Consider the following 24,594-nt stretch of genomic DNA (forward strand, 5'->3'; position numbering starts at 1 on the left):
CTTTCCATTCATCCATCCATCTATCCCAGCCTTTTGTCCTTCCTGTAGCCATCCCCACTCCGACCTCATCCATCTACTTATTGTTGATATTCTGTAGAAATAAGACCTGAAGTGAGGATAGGGTATGATTTTGCCTTTACTGAAGCCCCTGTGCACAGACAGCTCATGTCCCAGGATGCAGCATCAGTAACACCTCTGATGAAAGATTCACAAGGCCCAGATCAGATCTCATTCTTACTTTTCATCCTCACCCTTCAGGTGGTCAGGTGCACCTGGGATCCATGCACTTCACACGAAAGAACAAAGTAAAAAGGTGCATACATCTTGAGGTTTTCAGCCAGAGAGAGGAGAGCCATAACAACATTTGAAGTGATCCTTAAAGTTAAACCAGTCTGTGCTTAGAGCCAGCTCTTTGAGGTATAAAGACCGTGGGCCAGTTACAGGCAGTCCTTTTGTTTAAGGTCTAAGAAGAAAATGGTGGGCAAGGGGCCAGGGGGATTGGGACCCTCTGCTAAGCACAGGTGAGCAGAATTCTTGTCAGCACTAACATAAACCTGTCTAACTTTTCCTTGTTTTATCCCTTCTGTGCTGGTTTTTTCCTTCCTATTTGTCGCACACAGGGATAGAGAGAGCACTGGATTACAGAGACAAACGCACACAGAGGTATCTGAGCATACTTCAGCAAGTTCATGGAAAAGGATTAAGATTTTTAAAAAATTATGGAAGAAATATGCGTGGATTTAAAAAAAACTACTAAAGATCAATCTTTTATTTCCACTTATCACATAGTCTATGCTTTTGTTAGAAATTTGCATTTATAAATAAAAATGTATTCATCAACCATACAGATATCTCCTGATTTTTTTTTTTAAGAAATGAAAAATACAGAGATCATTTAAAAAAAAAAAAGAATGATTGCTGGAGTTGCAGTGGGTTAAGCCGACACCTACAGTGCTGGCATCCTATATGGGTGCCGGTTTAAGTCGGCTCTTCGACTTCTGATCCAGGTACCTGCTAATGTGCCTGGGAAAGCATCAGAAGATGGCCAAGTACTTGAGTTGTTGACCCCTGAATAAAACTCCTGCCTCCATCCCTGGCCGTGGAAGCAGTTTGGAGAGTGAACCAGCAGAGCAAAGATTTCTTTCTCTCTCTCTCCCTCTCTGTAATTTTGATTTCCAAATAGATTGGTCTTGGGTGGAAAAAAAATATCTACAAGGAATAAGCATTTTAAACAAGCTTTAAAAATGAAAGTAATTTAAAAAAATTAAATGCTTTGACTAGTGACTCATGTATATAAAGATGCAAAAATGAACATTTTTTTTGTTGTTGTTTGTTTGTTTATTGTTTGAAAGGCAGATTTTACAGAGTAGCTAGATCTTGAACCAGAGCTCCTATGGGATGCCAGTGCTGCATTTGGCAGCTTAATGCACTATGCCACAACTCCAGCCCTCTTTTTGTGTTTCTTGACCTTGTGTATTCTGTAAGGAAAAAGTAAGGTCTACTAAAAGTGGAGAGGTAATTATCCTTTACTGTTAGGAAAAGCCACAGATCCTCATCACAGAAACGTCCCCTCAGTTGTTACTAAGATAGGCAAATTAAATGATTAACCAGCTGTTCTTTATGAGTATTAAGTGCATATCTAAAGTAATCTGAATTGCCTTTGCTTCTGTGTGTGCAGTATGAATGACAACACGTTTGCACTTATGTATGTGAAGTTTATAGGTTTTTACCTTAAATACATTATCCATTTTCAGTCTCAGAAATTATTAGGCAATAGACAGAGTACTCTTGAGTGAGTCTCAGTTTTCACTATGAGAAATTCAGGAGACTTTGCCACAACTTGATACTTCCGTGTGTTGCTCTCTCTTCTAACCATTGGACACTAAGACACTTGGATTTATTGCCATGTGTGTTTACCATCACAGCAAAGTTCAGACCCTTTTAAAACAGGTTTTCTTTGTTCACCTCCAGGGTTACCAAGGCATGGTGGATGGAGGCTCCAACATTGTAGAAGCCAACTGGGAGAGCGTCTCCAGCATTCTGCAAGTGGTGAGTCCTAGCATGCTTTTGATGTAAGGATAGCTTCTGGCTTTAAATGTTACTCTGAGCGAATGGATGCTGACGGGCATTCCTCTTGGCTCCTTGCATGAAAGAAAGCACCTTGCACTTCGACGGTTGCAATGAAAATCTCTGCGTTATGTAGACTTGGAAAGTACAGCTGCGGTTTAAAGTTGTTAGGTTTTGGGGCATTAGATTTGGCCTTTGCCTGGGTGTAATGACTGCCTTTGGCACCTGCCTGGCTCTAGTTTCCTGCAAATGCAGATTCAGCTCTGATGGCTTGAGTATTCAGATCCTCGCCTCCATGTGGGAGACGGGGATTCAGCTTCTGCCTTTGGCATGGCTCTGGCTTTCAGGGAGCGAACCGCTATCTGGGAATGCTAGCTGTCTGTCAAAAATGAACTTTTTAAAGTTATGTGCTATAGCCAGGGATCATTATGGTACTTTCAGTAGGGAATGTTTGTCTTTTTAGATCAGAGCAATGTGGAGGCCACTTGGGCTGGCTGTTGTTGGGTGTGTGGCAAATATCCATGTCTGTTGAATTGATGCGCATGCCTTGGAGTTAAGCTTAAGAAAGCCTGGGAAGGATTCAGATGCAGCCCTCGAGGGCTATGGATCTGATGGGAGCACTGCATCCCATGTTGGTCTGAATCAGATAGGGCTAATTTCCTTGGTGTGTACAGAAGTGAAGCAATTGCCACTTACAGTTGCTTGCTTGGAATTTAATGGCAAGCTGCCCAAGGATTTTTATGCCCGGTCAATTCTAGTGACACTTGGTGAAGGATCTAAAACAGGGAGAAATAGAGAGGTCAGGTGGAAAGAATGGACTTCTTAAGAAGCCTTTATGATTTGATCTCTTTCAGAGTATGTATTAAGTTTTAGTTCATTTTGCGTGCTTTCTAACAGAAAATCAAATTGATTCATTCATTCTGAATATGCTAGTGTTGTTTCCGTGTTAGACACAGACTTGGCATCTGTACTTGGTGGGAGAGATTGAAGGAAACTTTGACAACCGTCAATCATTAGGTTGGACAATGGCAAATCAAAGTCAGGAGAACAAGCCTATCTATTCTTTATACTCACCCTGATCTGCTTGTTTCTTTTCTTTTTCCTTTGTGATGTCACCTCATTATTGTGTCCTAGTCACATCTACTAGATAGAGGGTGGGCATCCCTCATGTAAAATCTGAAGCGCTCTGTGATCTGAAACTCTGAGCATTGACATGAAATTATAAGTAGGGAAATTCTCCCATGCATTGCTTAAACATATTATCTGGCATCATGGTTGAGCTGCTGCTTGGGCTGTCTGTAGCGCAAATCCAAGTCCCTGCTCATGTTCACAGCAGCGCGTAATGGCCTTGCAACCCCAATGGTAGCTTGAGATCAGGTTCTAAGCCCCTGGCTTCTGCTTGGCCCAGCCCTGGCTGGCACATACATTTGGGAGAGGGAATCCAAATGTAAGAAAGCACTTTTACACCGCCCCTCTTTATTATTAGTAGTATTGGAAAGATATATAGAGAAGAGGAGAGAGGGTGAGGAAAATCTTCCGTCTGATGATTCACTCCCCAAGTGTCTGCAATGGTCACAGCTGAACTAATACAACACCAGGAGCTTTTTCTGGGTCTCCCACACGGGTGCAGAATCCCAAAGCTTTGGGCCATCCTCAGCTGCTTTCCCAGGCCACAGGCAGGGAGCTTGATGGGAAGGGGAGCAGCTGGAATACGTTAGAGGACCACACGGGATCCTAGTGCATGCAAAGCAAGGACTTCAGTGACTAGGCTACCACGCCAGACCAGTACAGGGGGCAGTGTTGTGTTGCTGGCATGCCTTATGGGGACTGGTTCGTGTCCCATATGCTCGACTTCTCATCCAACTCCCTGCTTAGGGCCTGGGAAAGCACCAGAGGATGGCCCGTGTCCTTGGGGGCCCTGCTCTGATGTAGTTGATGCAGTAGAAGCTCCTGGCTCAGCTCTGGTCATTGTAACCGTTAGGAGATGGAACCAGCAGGTGGGAGGTCTCTCTCTCTCTGAGTAGCTCTAACTTCCAAATAAATCTTTTTAAGAAAGAAAAAAAAACCAAACTGAAAACATTTATACCTTTACCACATTAACTCCAGTCTGTGTGTACAAGGTATATAATGCACAAAGCTGATTTTACACTATGTCTATAAGGTTTATGTGAAGAAAATGAATTTTGTGTGGGACCCTAAGAAAAGTACATATAGGTACTCTTAAAATGCGAATCATTTGTGGTCCCAAGCATTTTAATGAAAGTGTTTCAATTAAGATGTACTCAGTAACACAGATCAATGTCCTGTGAACATTAATGAATTTCAGTTTTCAGAGCACCCTCTTTTTTCAAAAAACAAAGCATTTATTTATTTATTTATTGGAAAGGAAAAGTTACAGAGAGAGAAAGAGAGATCTTCCATCTGCTGGTACACTCCCCAAATGGCCGTAGTGGCTGGGTTGGGCTTTTCTGAAGCCATGAGCCAGGAGCTTCATCTGGGTCTCTCATGTGGCTGCAGGGGCCCAAGCACTTGGGCCATTCTCCCCTGCTTTCCCAGGCCGTAAGCAGGAAGTTAATCAGAAATTGAAACAGCCAGGCCTTAATACGGAGCCCAAATGGGATGTTGGTGCTGCAGGTGAAGGCTTATCCTACTCTGCCACTCTGCTGTAATCATTTGAGCAAGCTAATGGGTAGAAATTTTCATGTAAAAATGAGGTTTTCTGCTTTGCAGTAAAAATTCATCAAAACGAATTGTACACATGCACTTTTGGTATGTCAAGACGTGGAGCATGACATAGCTCCGAGGCACTTCCTGTATTCTGTATGCCAGCAGGTCTGTTTCCAGCCCAGATCCACAAATGTGTGCACTAGTGCCCCGGTTGATGATGTATACGTGCAACTGAGATAACTTCAAATGAGAGTTTTCTTAGTCTATTTCTGGCTTATTCAAAGGAATCCTGCAAGTTTCTAAGTACTGCTCACCGCTGTTAGTGTTTGAGAAACTGAGTGTGAAAATGATGAGTTGGCTGTCCTGGAAGTTTGGGTTCATAGATGCCTGTTTGTCTTAAATGTAGGGTAAGGTCTGGGGAGCCGAGCTCTGCCGCCCTGCTGTTTCTGCACCCGGGGCTACAACACCAGCAGTTGTCCTTGGCTCTGTGTGTGCATAGTCCACCCGTTAGGGCCGGGACTGTTTTGACACAGACAAGCCTGGTGGCTTCTCTTCTCAAGGGTTCTTTTGCACTCTGTTTATGTGATGGTTGTCCGCTGTCTTTGCGTCTACTCCTTGGCCATTCGTGAGCACGGCGTGTATGTATGTCTTACTCCATGGAAATCCAGGATGGGGCCAGTAATGGCGAAATTGCAGACTTGCTAGCTGGCTGATGTAAGCAATGGAAATGAGGAGACCTGGGTTCATCTCTTAGCCTAGGCACAGGCTGACGACCTGGCTTTCTGTAAGTGAATGTGTTTGCTTCTCTTCCAGGGTGGGACGATTATCGGCAGCGCACGCTGCAAGGCCTTCCGGACTCGGGAAGGCCGCCTCAAAGCTGCCAGCAACCTGGTCCATCGGGGCATCACAAACCTGTGTGTCATTGGGGGTGATGGAAGTCTCACTGGGGCCAACATCTTTCGGAAGGAGTGGAGCGGCTTACTAGAGGAGCTGGCCCGGGATGGTAAGAGTCCACTTCCAACTGTGGGTTGCTTGTTCCTTGTTGGTCTTCCCTTGCCTTCAAGGAAGTTCTGGAACCCACACATCTGCCAACATCTGTTAGCGATTACAGAAGTAGCAGTGCTTATCATTGCAGCAGATCTTAAAGAGTTCACTGTCATGGGCCTGGCATGGTAGCCCAGTGGCTAAAGTCCTTGCCCTGCGTGTGCTGTGATCCTATATGGATGCCAGTTCAGATCCCACCTGTTTCACTTCCCATCCAGCTCCCTTCTTGTGGCCTGGGAAAGCAGTGGAGGACGGCCCAAAGCGTTGGGGCCCTGCACACCTGTATGGGATACATGGAGGAAGCTCCTGGCTCCTGGCTTCAGATCCGTGCAGCTCTGGCTGTTGCAGTTACTTGGAGAGTGAACCAGCAAATTGAAGATCTTTCTCTTCCTCTCTGTATATCTGACTTTCCAATAAAAATAAATAACTCTTCAAAAAAACAATTCACCATCAGAGTTTTTTGTGCCTCAGATGATGACAGTAATGTAGTTAAGATGAATAATGATTTAGTGACAGTAACAGTAATTCAGGATAATACTTATTTGACATCACTGTACATGAGTCACTGCTCGAGGGTGTATTATTTTTTAAATTTATTTCTGTTTACCTGAAAGTTCTGCCATCTGCTGGCTCGCACCCCGAATGGCCATAATGGGTGGGTCTGGGTTGGTTCAAAGCTAGGATCCTGTAGCTTTCTTAAAGCAATTGCTTGATAAAATAATATATGTATATATATATTTTTTTGCTCGCCAGTTGGAGCACGTGGTCTCTTCCTGCCTTTTATAATAAATCCCCTATGACAGCTCATGTTTTAGGTCATGACTTTGACCTTTGTGTGGCTTTTTTTTCCTTTACTACCAGGTAGTGTCTACCATCCTGAGAACAGAAGTTTAGGGTAACTGGTGTCTCCATCCCTGGCCCTTGTGGCTCACGTCCAGCAGTTGTGGCTGGTTATGTGACACTGTTGCTTTGTTCCCGATGCAGGCAAGATTGATCACGAAGCCGTGCAGAAGTACGCTTACCTCAACGTGGTGGGCATGGTGGGCTCCATCGACAACGACTTCTGCGGCACCGACATGACCATCGGCACCGACTCGGCTTTGCACAGAATCATTGAAGTTGTCGATGCCATCATGACCACTGCTCAGAGGTGAAAGGACTGTGAGGCACCAGTGGGGTCGAGTCCATGTTCTGCTAGCTCTAGGTGTCACAGATGGGGGTCCTTTTGTAACTGGAGTCTTAGAAATAACTACAAGCAAACTGGTATATTTTCAGTGTTTTCTTTAAAAAAATTTGCGGTTTAAATGTTAGTATATAGAGAACATATTTATATGAATTTCATTGATGTATGGTTCCAAGGGGAGTGTCGGGTACAGTATGCTTTCCTTATTTTTCTGGTTCCAAATGAACACTACGTTTATAAGAGTGAAAACAGAAGGATAAAAATCTAGTTACCTGGAGGCTTACTGAAAGCTCTTCTGGAGGAACAAATAGCAAACAGGATAAAATCGGTGTGCATGTTGCCACATTACTCAGTAGAAACGGGAACATTGTGGGTGGAGCGGCGCTGTTGTGTCCGAGGTGTTAACAGGCTTAGGATGGACCAGTGTGCAGCACTCCACTGTGGCACCAAGAGTGCCTGGAGACTTCTTGTGAGAACCCTATGAAAGCGTAAACAAAACCAGTGTGTGACTCCCATTTTGAAGGCGAAGATCTTGAGACTTGACGTACCGGGACATATCCCTGGAGAGCGGGACTTCCTGGGTCGTCCTTTTGTGTTTTTCCCATTCGCCATACTGCCAGGCTGGTTCTCAGCCTGTGCGTGTGAACTCCGGGTGCCACTAGCAAACCACATCTCCTCCAAGTTGCACGAATCTGTCTGAGCAGTGGGGATTTTGTGTTTAATGTTCACTGACCACTCACAGAGCTGAGTTTATAAGACTCATTCTTACATGTTTATGTGGGTTATGTCCAGTTCCTGGTGCTTAAGGCAGAGGGAGCCGTCTGTGGCCCGTACAGTCAAGCTGTTGGCCGAAGCACGGAAGGTGTCCTAGCTGTGTGTGTTAGGGAACGAGCAGGTACATCCTCTCTAGTGTGTTGCTAGAAAGTGCAGTCCTTGATAAAGCTATGTACTCCTGTAGCTTGAGACGGGGTCTTGGAGGCATTTGCTTTGGTAGGAGACGAATCATTTCAGGGAAAGCTTAGATATCTGCCTAAGTATTTAGCTTGGCTCTGCGAGCTCTGTTGTCTTTGTTCTGCGTGTTCTGTCCAGTGCTTGTAACGGATACCCTTTGTTCTTTTCCAGCCACCAGAGGACTTTTGTTCTGGAGGTGATGGGGAGGCACTGTGGGTATGTATCTGCACATGTGGTTCTGGTGATAAGAGCCTTGCATGCCACTTCCTCGGGAGCCTGGGACCCCACCTCACCATGGCTGCCATGCGGGGTGTTGATAACTTATCATTTCTGATGTAGGTACTTGGCTCTGGTGAGTGCCTTGGCCTGTGGTGCAGACTGGGTGTTCCTTCCGGAGTCTCCGCCAGAAGAAGGCTGGGAGGAAAGCATGTGCGTCAAGCTCTCCGAGGTGATTTGCACTGTGTTGGCATTGACCAACGCTAGCTCTGGGGGGCATTCCTTCGTTAGTACTCCTAAAGGCCTTTGGAACAGCCAGTGGGGCTCATAAGCACATGAGAACTTGATTATCAAAGGCAGTCCCCGTTTGTGGCACCTGCCCATCTGATTCCTGCTCACGTCTCCTCCGAGTGTTGCTTAGAATGAGGTAGAGAAACATTGAGACCTCCTCGTCATTCAAAGCATTGGTTCACAACTTGAGTAGGTGCTGTGAGATCACAGCTATTAAATGAACTCAGACTCGGGGAGAAAATCTGTTTCCTGTTCTGTTCCCACATACTGAGCTTGCACAGACCTGCGTCTGACTCACCGCTTCTTATTCCCCTAACATAAGCTGAGTCAGAAGCCGGTCCTCTCTCTGCCACGAGGTGTCCCTTGTGTTGGCGTTTCAGGTGTGGCCCTTTGCTGATTATTCCGAGTCTGATTTTTGCTTGGGTTGGGAGGTTTGGTGCATGTCCTCTGTCCTTCCTGACGGCGTCTCTGCCCTGGTCTGGGAGGACATTACCATGGCCCTGGCTCCAATGGAAACCCATTAGAGATGGGGAAGGAGAGCTGCAACTCACTCTTGGTGCACGGCAGGCAGAAAGAACAGTTGTGGTAATGCTCTGGGCTTGGAACACTCATTTGGTTTTTAGTTGCTGATTTTGGTTCACTGGCTACTTAAAAAAAATACCATTATATCTACAAATCTTCATGAGTTCTAGCCTTGAGACCATCCACTATGACCAGAATTGGAGAGTCTGGCGTAGTTGTACCAATAATGCTAACTACCCACTGCATAGAAACGCTTGATATTGCTGTATTCTGCCATTTATTTATTTATTTTTAAAGAAGAAGTTTTTTTATTATTATTTTTTTATTACAAAGTCAGATATACAGAGGAGGAAAGTCAGAGGAAGATCTTCTGTCCGATGACTCACTCCCCAAGTGACTGTAGCGGCAGGTGCTGTGCAGATCTGAAGCCAGGATCCAGGAACTTCTTCCGGGTCTTCCACACGGGTGCAGGGTCCCAAAGGTTTGGGTCGTCCTCAACTGCTTTCCCAGGCCACAAGCAGGGAGCTTGATGGGAAGTGGAGCTGCCGGGATTAGAACCGGCGCCCGGTGCATTTAAGGCAAGGACTTTAGCCACTAAGCTACGCTGCCGGGCCCTCTGCCATTTATTTTTTGCTGGTCATCAGTGTAGCACTGCAAGAATTTTTCTAAATATCTTGCAGGATGAGCTTGCCTAGGAAACAAACCCCTAAAACATGTATTTTGGTGTCATTATTAATAGATCTTTCCTAGGACTAAACTTTAAGTTATTATTAACTAACTCAGTGGTTTGTGGTAAATAAAATTAATCTTCCTAGTTCCAAAGTTCCTCATCTATAACATGTGGTAATACTGCTGCCAAATTCTTCCCTTTTTTTTTTAAAGACTCGATAAATGTGTCAACCCAAATAAAGAACAACAGGGTGTTCAAACTCTAGAGTCAAGATAGTACCTCGCTGTATATGGATCGCCCTGTTACTTCTCATCACTTCGTTGAACGAGTCATGACTGGTTAGCCAGGGCCACATGTATGGATACTGTCCTTTCATCATTGCCCCCAAATAATGCTAAAATAATCCTCACAGTCCTCAAGGGATTCTTTCTGATGCCCAGGCTCTTCCAAGTGCAGTACATTTATTATCTGTCCAGAACTGACAGGCAGATCCTGTGTTTGTTTCGCCTGAGACTGAGCCACGGTGAGCCTTGTTAGACCAGTCCACTTGTGATAGGAGCAGGGGCAGCTCCAGGCACTGGCAGCACTGGGTCCTCTGCAGCCACCACCGGCTTCCTCCCAGGCACGACGTTGCACTGGCAACCTTGTAGGAAGCGACTCCATTGGAGCAGTTGCTCTGTTCATTTCGGAACATTTGCTATGGTCACAAGACCCTCTGGGAGCAGATACGAGGTCGTCGCAGCTGCCACAGATACTGCGTGGCGCCCTTTGGCTGTCCCAGTGGGTCCTGGGTCAGTGCTCTGTCCTCTTCTGCTCCTGCTTCTTTTTTTCTGTTTGTATTGAAATAGAGTTTACATACCAAGACGTGTATGCAAGTATATTTATAAAATGGGCTTTTTTTTTTGTCTGCTCACTCATAAGCAGAGCATTACTGCAAAGGTCCTCATTTTCTCCTCTGCTTCTCATTTTTGAACATGTGAAAAAGTGTGTCGTCGTTGCACGGTGTGATTCAGTGATTTTCATTGCTCTGCCTGTCTGCTTCCAGCACCCATACACGTTATATGAGACGTTGATTCTGGTACAGAGTTGCTGGCCTTGGACACATGAGTGGGTGGGGTAAGAAGCTCTAGATTTGAAGGAGACAGAAGTGTGGCTTGAAGGAGACGCCAGGCTGCAGGGGGGTGTGGCAGGGGAGTCCAGCCTCTGTTCTCTCCTGATAAGCACTGCTGTCTGTCAGCCAGTCAGTTTCCTTCCGCCTCTGTGTCACTGTAACATTGCCTGCGCTACCAGATGCCCACAGCTGCTTCCCACTGCTTCGCCCGAGCAAACCCTGCCCCCTCCCAGCACCTGATCCCCTACCCCCTGCTCACTACCTGCCCCCTCGCTTACCCCTGCCTCTTCCCTTCTCCCTCCTGTTGCTCTCCCTCTTGGCTCAGTCCTTCCCTACCCCGCCTTTGACCTTCTTCACAAGCAGTTCTCATGAAATGGTGTCAAGATTTCGCTGGCTGGCAAGAAGCCAGTATTCAATCTGGGACAGAGTTCCTGGGTGTGTGTGTGCGCGCACACTGATTGGGAATGGATTACTGATTTGAGCATTTTTTATTCTCTCTTTCCTTAGAACCGTGCCCGAAAGAAAAGGCTGAATATTATCATTGTGGCCGAAGGAGCCATCGACACACAAAACAGACCCATCACCTCTGAGAAAATCAAGGAGGTAAATGTGTGCGCCTGGCACCTCCCTGGAAGCAGGAGATGCCGGCTCAGTGCCAGGGTTTCGGTCTAGAATGCTGCCTTTTATTAAACCGTATTTTTGTTTTTCTCCCCGCTGTTTGACACTGTTTTCATCATGACCCATCACTTGAATGGCACGGAGTCCGTACAGCTCCAGGTCTCGAGTCCCGTGCTTCCTGTGCTCTGCTGTCCCTGGGGTGTCTGACTCCCCCCCAGGGGCAAACACAGCAGAGATGGCGGCGAGAGTGAGGGAAACCGCAGAATTTTTAAAAAACATTTATATATTTGTTTGAAATGCAGAGTTCCTAGGCAGATAGAGAGGGAGAGAAAGAGAGATCTTCGATCCTTTTTTTTTTCACTCTCCAAATAACCCTTTGACTTGGTGCTAGTCTAGTCCCAACAGCCATCTTGTGCTGTTTTCCCAGAGGCCTCAGCAGGCAGCTGGATCAGAAGTAAAGAGCTGGGACTTGAACCGGTACCTGTATTGGAGGCTTCCATCACAGGCAGTTGTTTTAGGTGCTGTGCCTCAGCACTGACTTCTATGAGATTATAACTTAAATATCAACAGTGTTGAGGATGAGGACTAACTGGACTGACTGCTTGGCAGCTAGCCCAGCCTTGTCCCTTTATAGCAGTAGAAAAGGGCATGTCCTCCTCTTCCCAGCCTTCCCTATAGCCTAGGTATACATTCTCAGAAGGCATGGGCTTGAGTCCGTGCCTCCTCCTGGCTTGCGGAGGACAGATGCTGGCAAGATGGTAGCCCTGAGGCCTTATCACCCTGGCACACGCCATCTTGACGCGACTCTGACATCAAATGACATGGCATATCCCAAAATGAAATCTAAGCAGGAGACGACTAACTTAGACCTTAAGCTACAGCTTATACCAGCAGACCTGACCAAGCTGGCTTTGTAGAAGTGATGGCTTTAGGGTCAATTCATGTGCAAAATGAGCCTCTCATTGATCCCAGTATCAACTCTGCTGCTAGGTATTAAATCACTGGCATGCTTGTGAGAGATATACACCAGTGTTAACAAGTGGTCAATAAAATTGGGGCAAAGTGAGATTAGATTATGGAATGTTGGCCTAAGGAGGGGTTTTGGAGTTTATATAGCCCAACTTCGTTGCTTTTACAAAGGAGTAAGCCGAATTTCAGAAGTTTGGTGGCTGACCTAAGTCCCAGGATAGCATTCTCATGTTCCCAGGGTTGGGGCTGGGGGGTGGGATTTGCCGTGGTTCCACTGTGTCTTGATAATCAAGTCACAGCTGTACAAATTTAGAATGACTCCATGGGAATGTGGGAATGTTTACATTTTTGGCAAGATATAGCTATTTTAAACATAAGCTATTGAAACAACATTTTCAGAAAATCATTTTAAATATATATGTACACACACATATATATTTGCTAGATGGGAAGCAAAAATTTTATTGGACAATAAGAGAGTAATGTAAACTTTATTCCCCACTAGTTATTAAATGCCCCCAAAGCAAAATTCAGATATGATGAATTTACCCAAGTAAGGTGTAGAGATTTTTTTTTAAAATTTTTATTGGGAAGTCAGATATTAGGAGGAGATACAGGAAGATCTTCCGTCTGCTGATTCATTCCCTAAGTGACTGCAATGGCTGGAGCTGTGCTGATCCAAAGCCAGGAGCCCGGAGCCTCCTCCGAGTCTCCCATGGGTGCAGGGTCCCAAGGCACTGGGCTGTCCAGTCCACAGGCAGCTAGCTGGATGGGAAGTAGGGCTGTCTGGATTAGAACTGGTGCCCATATGAGATCCTGGCGTGTGCAAGGGGAGGGTGCTGGGCCCAAGAGGGTTTTTGTTGTTGTTGTTGTTTTTGTTTGTTTGTTTTACTCTGCCTTCACCTGTTAATCCCGCCCTGGTGCTGTGTTTCCTAATGGAGCTCTTTGCCCACAGCTTGTTGTGACACAACTGGGATATGACACCCGCGTGACCATTCTTGGGCATGTGCAAAGAGGAGGGACACCTTCGGCATTTGACAGGATCTTGGTAAGTGACGATGGAGGGGCCTGATGTTTTTCACGAGATCTTCAGGAAAGAAAGCATTTCCAGGAATCTGAAGGGACTGGGGCACCATACTGTCAGACTCATCCCTAAAGGTGTTGGTGGTTCACAGCCTCGCTGACCCCTTTGAGACTGTCTGACCTAACATGATTTCTCAGATGAGGTTGCTGAGATTCTTGGAGACCCCACTCAATGGGGGTGGGGGGTGAGTGGGTGCCAGGAGTGTGAACTCCAGTAGGTGAGACAGTGGTGTTCCAAGTTTCTAGCAAATGGCCCAAGAGGACAGCAGGTATCCGGAGTCCATATCCTCTTTTCTTAGTATCTCCTACTCTTCAGTATATCTTCTCACCTTCCCCCTGGCCTCCACCCTCCTGCCCATCTGGCCAGTTCTTACTAAAATTGCCATCTCATTCTTAAAGAGAGGTGGCTAGCAGCGAGAGGGTGACAGGTGGTCCCCTCCTTACAGACAGCAGAGAAAGTAAACAGGAAATGGACCCCTAGGTAGTCTCCAAAAGCCAAGGGCAGGTGCTATGACCTCTGCGGGTGGCTCGGGGGTCAGTGGGATGCATGGGCTGCGTCTCACCACCCTGAACATGGCTTCCAGGCTAGTCGCATGGGTGTGGAGGCAGTCATCGCCCTGCTGGAGGCCACCCCTGAGACCCCGGCCTGTGTCGTGTCGCTGAGTGGGAACCAAGCTGTTCGGCTGCCCCTCATGGAGTGTGTGCAGATGGTGAGTTTGGTGCTTGGGGGCTGGAAAGGCATACAGAAACTGCCTGCTAGGCTGGGCTGGTACTGTGGCGGCTCTGCTCAGCTGGTAATTGGGTGAGCAGAGAGTTCTGTGGCTGTGTAGATGGGCTGGGCTGGGCTGCCTCATGGGCAGTGACAGCACGCCCCCTCTGTTCACTCAACAGTGTAGAGCCTGCTTGTTTTCTAGTCTGTCAGGCACGAATAGCCACTGAGGATTGTTCAGTGTCTAGCCACAGAAGACCTAGGTAGTCCTTTAATGAACCCCAGGTGCTTCAGGGGAAAAACAAAGAATGGGAAAATGGCTCTGCCAGAAGCTTGTGGTGCAGCGTTTCACAGCTACAGGATGCTGTGGTGAAAATCCCTGCAGTTTGAACCAGTTCCTGTCCTGTTCCTGAGCGCTTGCAAGCATGGGACAGGATGATGGAGAGCTCCTTCTGATGGCTTTGAGACATGTGCCCACCCCCTTGAGGCCACAGAGAGCCTGGAAGAGGATAAAGAAAACATGAGTTTTACTTGCTTTTTAGGGTAAGGTAGGTGGGGTGGTGATGGCAGGCCATTGTAGTAGAAATCCCTAAGTGTTATTTATCTGCTCTTTCCAATGAACCTGATTATAATAAGCCTGTTATGACATCTTCAGATAAGGGACTAAGGCAGTCAAGGAGCTTATTGAAAGTGACCTTAGAAATATTAGTTTTCAAAAAGCCTTGGGAATTCAAGTATGGAGGGCTTGTGTCCTCGTTCCTGTAGGACTGTGTGTGTGTGTGTGTGTGTGTGTGTGTGTGTGTGTGTGTGTGTGTTTGGTGTCCTTAGGGACAGGAGACAAGAGGTGGCAGAGGTAGGTTTGACAAATCATGGTATGTGCCTGTGTGCAATCCATTGATTCCTAGCCCATTTCTCACATCTTGCATCTAGACAAGGGGTAGCTAGAATTTGGCTTGTCCTGCTAGCCACTCTAATGAGATTTTCTCATTAAAAGTCATATTGAGCCGGTTGTTAAACGCCTGCTTTCCTTATGTTGTCTTCAGAGGCAGAGCTATCTGTAATCGCCAGAGATAGGACTACTATCTTAGAGTGGAGGACACCGAAGTTTGCAGGAATCAGGAATTTGCCTGGGAGCCTCTGGTTCCCTGGGACTTGCTTCCCTTGTTGCCTCTCGACACCCCTCAGCCTGTGTGTGTGATCACAGGCAGGTCCCATGTTCGGATTCATCTTCCCCAGAATCAAGTTGCACCTGTTACGCAGCCTTGTGCTTCTCCAGCTTTGCTCTGGTGCAGTGCAGCCTTTGTGATTTCATGGCCTCCGCAGTAGGTGCTGCCTCCTTTGCTCAGAGGCAGCGTGAGCTGCGCCGACCTCCGACTGCCGAACTGTGGGCAGTTGGTGGTCTAAGTCCACCCACGTAGGTCCAGCTGCCTGGCCAGGGTAGATTGGGACTGCAGTCGGGGACCAGCAATGAAATAACTGGCTAGGCTTGCCTCCCACCTGTTCTCTGCAGCCATGAATAGTCTACATAGTGACACATTCTTTCTTCCTTTCATTATTTCTGAAAGACTCAGGATGTGCAAAAGGCCATGGATGAGAGAAGATTTAAAGATGCTGTACAGCTCCGAGGGAGGTGAGTTGTTTGGAAGAAAATTGCTGTCTTAGGAACGCCTGTGTCTCGGTCCTAGCCAGGTAGAAGGTGCTGAGAGATTGGGTGTATTCTGTGTTGGTGTATTTCAGAAAGTAAGACAACTGTTTTCTCTATTTGACTTTGGAAGCTCTTTTTAGGCAGGGTAGAGGTTGTTCAGAACTTGATGTAATTAAGGGACATGGTGACACATGGCCAGTATTTTGACAAATAAATCTTCTAAGTGCCACCAAATCGCGGTACTTTTGTGTTGCCTTCTGAGCTAGAATGAGATCATACTGGCAGTGCCTGTGGGGGCTTGGCAGGATATGCTGGTATCCCAGGGTTACAGCAGTCAACAAAGTGGAACTGGGCAGAATTACCTGTCTCATGAGACATGGGCCTGGGGCGCATGGGGAGCACCCCTGCTGAGTCCAGAATTGTAACCGTGGCCCCCGTGATCATTTTTTCTTCTAGGAGCTTTGAAACCAACCTGAACACCTACAAGCGACTTGCCATCAAGCTGCCGGATGACCAGATCCCGAAGGTACGTCTTTGATGACCTCAGTTCTGCCCTCATCATGGCAGATCCCAGCGCCAGTGTCAACCTCTGGAAACATACCCTTGACCTCTCTGACTGGCCATGCCTTTGTGGCCTGTGTCCCCCGTTCTGTGGTGTGTACCATGGGATGGGCCACTTCCACTGTGTGTGACAGACGAGAGCTTGCACAAACCATGTGACTCCACTGTCTGCCTTCTGCTGCCTTCCAGACTAACTGCAATGTGGCTGTCATCAACGTGGGGGCTCCCGCAGCTGGGATGAATGCAGCTGTGCGCTCGGCCGTGCGAGTGGGGATCGCTGATGGTCACAAGATGTTCGCGGTCTACGATGGCTTTGACGGCTTCGCCAAAGGCCAGGTGAGCCTCCTGGGATGTTCCATGTGAGCACACACCCTGGATTGGACCATCATTTTACAGAAGTCAGCTGCCTAAAACCTTACATTCCAGGATGCTGTGCCATCATGACAGGAATAACTGATGGCTGCAGGCGTGGGGAACGTCCAGCCTGCGGGCCTATGAAATCATTTTCTAGCCCTGCCAAGGCAGCTGTCGGTGTGACTCCAAAATTTAATGAATCAATAGCAGGTTAATTTTTACGTTGATAATGTCATGGTACAATAATGATGTTAGAAAGAAAGGTTCCCAAATCCCTGGGGATAAAGGATTGCTTATTCTCCTTTAGAATCCCAACCGAAAGTGGACTGCAGGTTTCTTATTAAGCCCAGGTAGAAGATAGGCTCATGTTTTCTCTGAAGGCACTAGGGTACAGCGATGTGATGAGAGTCGGGCTAGGGGTAATGCAGAAAAGTGCATGGTAACTGGCATGTATTCACTCACTGAACTGGAAACCTCAGTAACACAGTTAACACTTGAACACCTACTGTGTGCATTAGCGGTAGGTTTCTCAATTCTGAGTTCTGTTGGCTGTAGTTTGTTGGGTTACATGTGTGTATGCATACATATATGTATGTGCACATGAACACATGCTTGGAGAATCACCTGTTTATGTGGGATGGATAGATTTTGAACCTTACCACAGTGTCGCAGTGGATCCCACAGCTAGTCTACCTGAGATTACATGACTAGAAAATGGGAGAGCTGAAGTTTGTGTGTGGTTCATGCTTCATGCACTATAGAATCCTCCTTACTTAATGCATTTGAAAGGCAGAGAATGTGAGAGCGATCTTTCCACCCGCTGGTTTATTTCTCAAATGCCTTTGACTGGAATAGGAGCCTTGAACTCCATGCAGGTGGCCCACGTGGTTGGACAGGCGGAGACTCCTTCACTTGAACCATCACCTGCTGTCTGTCAGGCTGTGTGTCAGCAGGAAGCTGGCATATGGAGTCGAGCTGCAGCAGAAGGCCAGGCACGCTGCTGGTGGACATGGACACCCTGACTGCTGCACCAAATACCTGCTCGTCTCACAGCCCTCGGTGTGAGGCAGCTTCTCGGGCTTCACCATTCACCTGGTTTTTCCTTTTCATCTTTTACGTGTGTGTACATTGTAATGTTAACTTTCTCTTAGCTGCTAGTGACATGAGTTTGGACAGTTAAGTATCCGCATGGCTGAGTGCTCAGGCGCAGAGGTTCCCCGTAGGTAGTGAAGAGGTAGGTAGCCCCACTGGTACTCATGCGTGGCTCAGCCTTAGGGGTCCACTTCGTGTCTGGACTCCCCGACGTCACTCGGCCAACAGGCTCATTGGGCTGCACAGACGCTCATGGCAGTGCAGACTGGGGAAGGTACAGACATCTTGAGCTACTTTGAAATCTCTTAATTCCCTTTCTTTTTTTTTTTCACTAGCTGTCTCATTCTGTGTTTGCACATTAGATCAAAGAGATTGGCTGGGGAGATGTTGGAGGTTGGACTGGCCAAGGAGGATCCATTCTTGGGACAAAACGGTAATTTCCAAATCTCTACTTTCTGGCCCGCATGTAAATGGTTGGATCTTGTTGCCGCCTCTTCCAGCTTCTTCTAAAGGAAGAGGCCCTGGGATAATGACCTCTTCCTGTTCTGGGACTCTGAACCTATCTGGGGGTTGTGGTAAGCCTTAAGGCTTGGAGAGGGAGGGGCAGGTGTAACTTGTGGACAATTGCGTCAATCATTTTTATCATCTTTTTTTTTTTTTTTAATTTAATCTGCCTAGTATGAAAGGCAGATTTATACAGATAGGAAGAGACGGAGGGGGAGAGAGAGATCTGTCTACTGGTTCTCTCCCCGGCTGCTGCTGGGGAGTCCAGAGAGCTCAATCATTTCTCCAAAGTCCCCTGTGACCGTTCTCTCACAGAGACCACTGTGATTGTGCTTGATGGCAGAGTTCTAGTTAGAAGCACATGGCTGAGCCCAGGTGTGGCTGTGTGTTAGCAGGCGGCTGGAGTAGCTGGATGGGTTGGATGGCTTCTTGAGGAGAAAACTGTATGTGAGAGGGCTCGAAGAAAGATAGATCCCCTCGCAGGTGGAAACATCCACGTGCATGCTCCCAGTTGCCATCCCTGAATATTTTTGCTCTCCAAATTCTTATACGTCTACCAAAATTACATGTACTTGCCTTCTTCGATAAGCATGAAGGCAGTTGGAGTGGTTTTTCGAGAGGATCTTGTGTCACAGCCGAATAGCATTTGCCTGGTGATACACTTATCAGAGGCATCATTTGAAACAGATTATAAAATAGGAGACGGACCGCAAGTATGAATGGACGTGCTTTTAAATAGTAATCCATATGCAGGTTATTTGGAACTTGGACATTTCCACTTAGATGATTATTGTTGGTAATTGTAAGCTATTCCAGTAGACATTTTTTTTTTTAAGCTAAAGCAGTTGAATTCTTTTTAGATGAAGTTCTTAAAGCTAAAATGCCCTTTCCCGTTTGGTTTTTGAAATACCGTCTTCTGTGTTGTTAAGACCTGCCTATTCCTGCCTTGCTTCCCTGGCATATGGTTCTGTCAGGTGCTGTTTGCCAACCAGGATGGCTAGAAGAAAGTACCTAACTGTGTGTGCTGCTGTTTAATGTCTGAGTTTGACCATGGGTGGGACCTGGGAGGGTGGTCCTGGGGCAGAATTTCTAAAATGCTCCCTAGTGTAGAATGTGTCGTGGGAAGTGGGAAGCTGGTCTGTATCTGATGCTATCTGTTGGTTTACTTCTCTTTAGTATTCTTCCTGGAAAGTACTTGGACAAGATTGCTACCCAAATACGTACCCATAATATCAACGCCATATTGATTATTGGTGGATTTGAGGTAGGCTACTTTTTCTTGGAACCTGCTCATTAGTTGTGTAGGGGTGAATGTCAGCACATAGTACTGCTTGCCACCTTCACAAACTGGGGTTAAAGAGTCTCCGGTGCAGTTGCCAGCCAATGATGGTAATGCCAAAGGATTCTAAGGCCTGGAGTGAGCATGCACCCAGTTCCAATAAGGTGACTTAGGCGGGATGTGAAAATGCACGTCCTTAACTGGGCTGCAGCCGTTCAGTAGGTCCTTGGTGAGCCTTGTTGTATTGCAAGGCTATGGAAGCAGGTCTGTCTCTTGAGTTTGAATATAGAAATACAGAAACTATTTGAGTTTGAAGTCTGCTGGCCATTGAGAAGTCTGCTGGCCATCTGTGGCTGGATATTGAAAATTATATATTGAACTGTAGCCCTTACTTTAGTTTTTCTGTGAAGAGAAGATCACTTCCATGATCATTTGCAGTGTAATTTAAAGAAAAATAGGAAAAATTTAACCAGGTGTACTTACAAGGGGTTTAGTCTTGCTTGTAAGTGTAAATGTCCTGTTTTCTCCTTTCCCCTTAGAATGCTGCTACCTCTTGTCTATGGTCTTAATGCATCTCTGTGTTGGTTTTTTTAGTGGTTCCGTGGTGTCCCCCTGTGTACCTTGTGTGCTGGCCTCGAAGTGGCCCTCCCCCAGGCTCCCTCGTGCGCTTCCACTCCTGGCACTGTCCCTCCGCCCCATCCCTCCCCGTTCCTCGCCCCCAACGTTGCACACACTTGTCCGACAGGCTTACCTGGGACTCCTAGAGCTGTCGGCTGCCCGGGAGAAATATGAGGAGCTCTGTATCCCCATGGTCATGGTTCCTGCCACTGTCTCCAACAATGTACCAGGTTCTGATTTCAGCATCGGGGCAGACACAGCTCTGAACACGATCACCGACGTAAGTGCCCGGGTGCTCAGCAAAGCAGGCTCGGCTGGTGCTGCTAACCCTCGGGGCCCTGGCCCCTTTATCCACCAGTGCAAGTAGAAATGGCCTTTTCCTGGCCTCTACGCCAGTGTTCTGAATGAGATTTTTTCCCCCTCCCCAAAAAAGCATAAAAGTCCTTTAGGTTCGGAGGAGTCCTTGGTCTAGCTCCCAAGGCTTTTTGAACCACCTCTTTTCCTCGGGAGCTCAGTTGAGATGACTGGTCATACCTGCCTGGACTCATTGACAGCGACTTGTGCTCAGGTGGCACTGGTCATGCTGCTGGGTGATTTGAACTATGATTGCACTTAATTTATTATTTGATTTTTTTTTTTGGTTGATTGTTGTTGAGCCAAATGCACTTCAAGGCTGTGATGAATCCTGGATTCAGAGATCTCAGCCATGATGTGTGAGGCTAAAAATTGAACAAAATGCTCTTAATTTCCTTCCTTAACTTGAATGGACTCTGCATTTCTTACACTTTCGCTTGTGACCATAAATGTTACAGGTCCGCTTGTAAAGAGGGGCATGTAACACTGCATGTAAAGCATCATGCCATTTGAATTCTTTCTGCCAAAAGGCAATCACAAAACTAGAGATACATTCTTAAGACCGTGTTTGTGGATCCTGCTTGGTGTAAGGAACGTGAGTGTTCGAAGGTGCAAACCCACCCCACAGTGCCTTTCATTTGTGAGATGAATTTGCTGTCAATTTTTGTTTCCCAGCAATTCTCAAGTTTATTTTTTTCTGTTGAGATCTGGTTCTCATAGATATATTTCTAAGCTTTTTTTTTTCCCCCCTGAAACTCCTGGCATCTAGCTTGTTTCTAGCACTGGTAGATAAAAAAAAAAAGCTTTCTCAGTTAAAATGGTAAGTAACGCTTAGCACTTGTCTCTGATTCGTCTGAACTTCCTAAACTTTCTGCAGTTTCTTCAGGAAAAGAAATACCAGCCCAGTTTTTGCTGTGCTCAGTGGTGCTGGGGGCAGCAGGTGTCGGCCGTCGCTGCCATCACTAACCTCTTTAGACACTGCTTCAGCTTTCCTGGTCACTGCCGCCGCCGCTTCTCGCTGCTGTTGGACTGCTCTGGGCTCTCTGTTGATCATGATTGTGGGTGGAGAGATGAGCGGGAACTGCAAAATGCATCTTCTCACTTTTCTCACTGCTCTTTGGTCTTGATATACCTAGATTTGGAGTCTACGTAAGCCAGGCTTTCAGTAGATGCAGTTGGGGTTTCTGTTTGTCTTATTTTCCAAGTAGAACAACCCGGGGGGAGGTGGGTGAGAGTTTTCGAAACTGTCGCTTTCGGTCAGCGGGAGCTTCAGCAGGTAATGGTCAGGGCTGGCTTTGACCTCCTGTGGGTGTGTGATATGTTCTGGGCATGAAGAAAAGATTCCCCTGTTCTAAAATTCCAAGGCCATCCGCCATCAAGAACTAAAAAAAAAAAAAATCAATGAAGATTGATTTATTTATTTGAAGGCATAGCTTCGTACAGAGAGTAAGAGGGAGAGAAACAGGGAGATATCGTCCATCTGCTGGTTCAATCCCCAAATGGCTACAGTGGCTGGAGCTGGGCCAGTCCGAATACAGGAACCAGGAGCATCTACTGGGTCTCCCATGAGTGCAGGAGCCCAAGACCTTGAGCTATCCTCAGCTGGTTTCTCAGGTATTTTGACAGGGCACTGGATCAGAAGTACAGCAGCTGGAGACCTGAGCTGGGACTTGTGTGGGATGCTACCACTACAGATAGAGGCTTTACTTGCTATGCCACAATGCCAGATCCAAAAACTTTTTTCATTTTTGATTTGCAAATGGCAAATTGTAATGCATATGTTTTAAAAAATAGAAACGGGTAGAAACATCTCAAGTTATTTATTCAGCTTTCCGTAGCCAGATTTTGTGATTGATTTATATGATTTGTGACTTCGGTGTGTTACTCATTTGAGTTTCTCAAAGCTCTATGGTCCCATGGTTCTATTTGCAAAAGAACAGGGACGAGTGGGCAGTCCACGGTTTCTGATGGCTTCAGGCACAGTCCTGTGTGGTAAGTGGGTGAGTGTGGTCCACACTGTTCAGTTCTGGGGGCCCTGAGGAGTGGGGCCCCCCTGGGTGCGGAGGCGGCTTTAGTCTCCATATGAGTGATGGAAGCCAAGTTGGACAGGATGACACCCAGGGCTGCTGAGGCCACTCAGGAGCCAGGTGAGGGACATGATGAATACAGCTAATAGTCAGTCCTTCTGTGTGCTTTAAAGGTCAAGGAGCCAAGATCCAGACATGACATCAGTTTATCCTGAGTTGTGGGTATTGCAGCCAAAATGAAGTTGAACCCTTCTAAGCGGTTTTGGATTTGGATCTGAAATAGGGTAGAATAGCCATAAAAATAAAGAAAGGGGCCCTGGTGGATGGAGGCAACCCACTCTACACCAAGTCACCTTGGGTCCCTTGCTGCTGCTGGTTATTGGGGGTTGAGAACCTGCAGCAAATTAGTCTGTGTTCACCTTGATGTCGTATTTAAAAAACGGTGGTCTTTGGATGTGCAGTCATGGTCCTCAACAGGTCTGCCAGCGTTGATGCGTAGCTTACAGACACATCCCTGCTGATGGATCTCAGCATCTACCGTCCGGGGTTCTGGGGTGAGCAGATACTGATGAAATACCTCAGAGTAGCTGTTTTAGGACATGCTCATGACATGGCTGAGGGGCGTTTTGACTGGACGTATCTTCCATTCCTCATCGCTGGCACATTTCTTTGCTCAGGTAAAAAAACCAGCCAAAGCAAGCAGAGCGCAGTGGTGCCTTTGCACACTGGGAAGGCGGCATGACCATGAGACTCTCTAGCAGCCTTGATTAGGATGACAACGTAACAGAAAACCCTACTGAGGTTGTTCCAAACCCCCAGCCAATCTGTTCTTGGTGAGGACAGCTCAAAATGTCTCAGGTGGTGGAATGGAGTTTGAAAATCTTCAGAGCTGCCCTGAAAGGCAGGGCGAGTCGCTGCTGCCCTCTGCTGGACCTCACAGGGCAGCAAGATTTTCCTTTTGGAGTTTTATAATTGCCTGTGCAGGGACCTTGTCTCACTCTGCTTTTGTTTTCTTGGCTGTTGTTGAAGGAAACGCCAGGGGGAGGGATGGGGAACTGAAGGTATGTACCTGCAGCAATTGAACTTAAGATGGGGTTCAGGCACTAATGCCCCTTCCCGACTGCCCTCCACCTGTTCCTCCTGGTGTACATCAAAAAGTGGCTCACATAGAGAGCGCTCATTTAGGAGGCAGCTCACCTGCTCCCATTTGACGTTGTCAAGAGCATCTGCACAACAGAACAGCCCACCAGGCTGTAGAGGTAGAATCAGGCAAGCACACACCTCCTGGCATGTCTTTGGTGGTTCTCCTATAGCCTGGCATTTTGAGCCAATTGCTGCAGTAACATTTAGGCATGCCATCTCAGAGGCAGAGCCTGTATGGTACCACATGCTGAGTTCAGGTGCAGGTGGTGGGCACCAGGGCAAATGCACTCACACTTTAGTTGTCCAGTGCTGGCTGTCTAACCCTCCTCCTGTCTACCCTTTGAACTAACCCTTGGGCAGGTCCATGACCCACTGTCCAGAATCCTCAGGCCTCAGGGGGATCCAGAGCTCAGAATGGTTTAGATAACAGAAAGGCACTGCAGAGCACGGGCTGTGTATTGTGTAGCCCTCCAATGGAGACATGAGTCTCCCCACTGTGTGCCAATGTTAATATGTTATGTCTGGGGCAAAATGTACTGATGTATACATTCAGCGGGACAAGTATAAGACTAAATATCGGTGGATTTTGCTGCCCCATGTTGCACACCCCCAGTTTGCTGTGTGCTCAGAGCAGCTTGGATTTGGGGGTGATGGGTGAGTGGACCTGTGTCCTGCTACTAACATGGTTAATATCCTGCGGTAGATGACTCCAACTTCTATCTCCTGCTGGAGAACAGCTGGCCTTTTTGTCCTCAGAGCCAAACGCTTTTGCCTTGGGATTCCAAAGCGATCGATTGATCCATCGATCCGCCGGATTCTTGCTGAGCTACCCCGCTTTGTGTGTGAGACTTGCCAAGGGTCATAAAAACAGAAGCTTCCTCCAGAAAGGAAGTGGGTCCTCCCGAGGAAGAGCAGA

The 24,594-nt window shown here is 47.0% G+C and overlaps 1 protein-coding gene across 4 annotated transcripts in view; it reads left to right on the forward strand.

Annotated features, from left to right (window-relative positions):
* LOC121147959 (phosphofructokinase, platelet) overlaps positions 1-24,594 on the forward strand; it is a 58,118-nt gene that overhangs the window by 25,834 nt on the left and 7,690 nt on the right. For 2 of the 4 annotated variants that reach the window (XM_040967899.1, XM_040967900.1), the window contains exons 3-16: positions 1,972-2,049; positions 5,548-5,737; positions 6,763-6,928; positions 8,084-8,128; positions 8,252-8,360; positions 11,230-11,325; positions 13,265-13,357; positions 13,977-14,102; positions 15,667-15,731; positions 16,203-16,272; positions 16,497-16,643; positions 18,116-18,186; positions 19,434-19,521; positions 20,282-20,434. In XM_040967899.1, the coding sequence (XP_040823833.1) occupies positions 1,972-2,049; positions 5,548-5,737; positions 6,763-6,928; positions 8,084-8,128; positions 8,252-8,360; positions 11,230-11,325; positions 13,265-13,357; positions 13,977-14,102; positions 15,667-15,731; positions 16,203-16,272; positions 16,497-16,643; positions 18,116-18,186; positions 19,434-19,521; positions 20,282-20,434 (1,497 nt within the window). The remainder of the gene's footprint in view (positions 1-1,971; positions 2,050-5,547; positions 5,738-6,762; positions 6,929-8,083; positions 8,129-8,251; positions 8,361-11,229; positions 11,326-13,264; positions 13,358-13,976; positions 14,103-15,666; positions 15,732-16,202; positions 16,273-16,496; positions 16,644-18,115; positions 18,187-19,433; positions 19,522-20,281; positions 20,435-24,594) is intronic. The other 2 variants (XM_040967901.1, XM_040967902.1) reach the window with 1 other exon arrangement.

This window comes from Ochotona curzoniae, unplaced genomic scaffold (assembly GCF_017591425.1).
Source record: "Ochotona curzoniae isolate NIBS_2020 unplaced genomic scaffold, NIBS_Ocur_1.0 scaffold_4683, whole genome shotgun sequence".
Lineage (NCBI taxonomy): Eukaryota > Metazoa > Chordata > Mammalia > Lagomorpha > Ochotonidae > Ochotona > Ochotona curzoniae.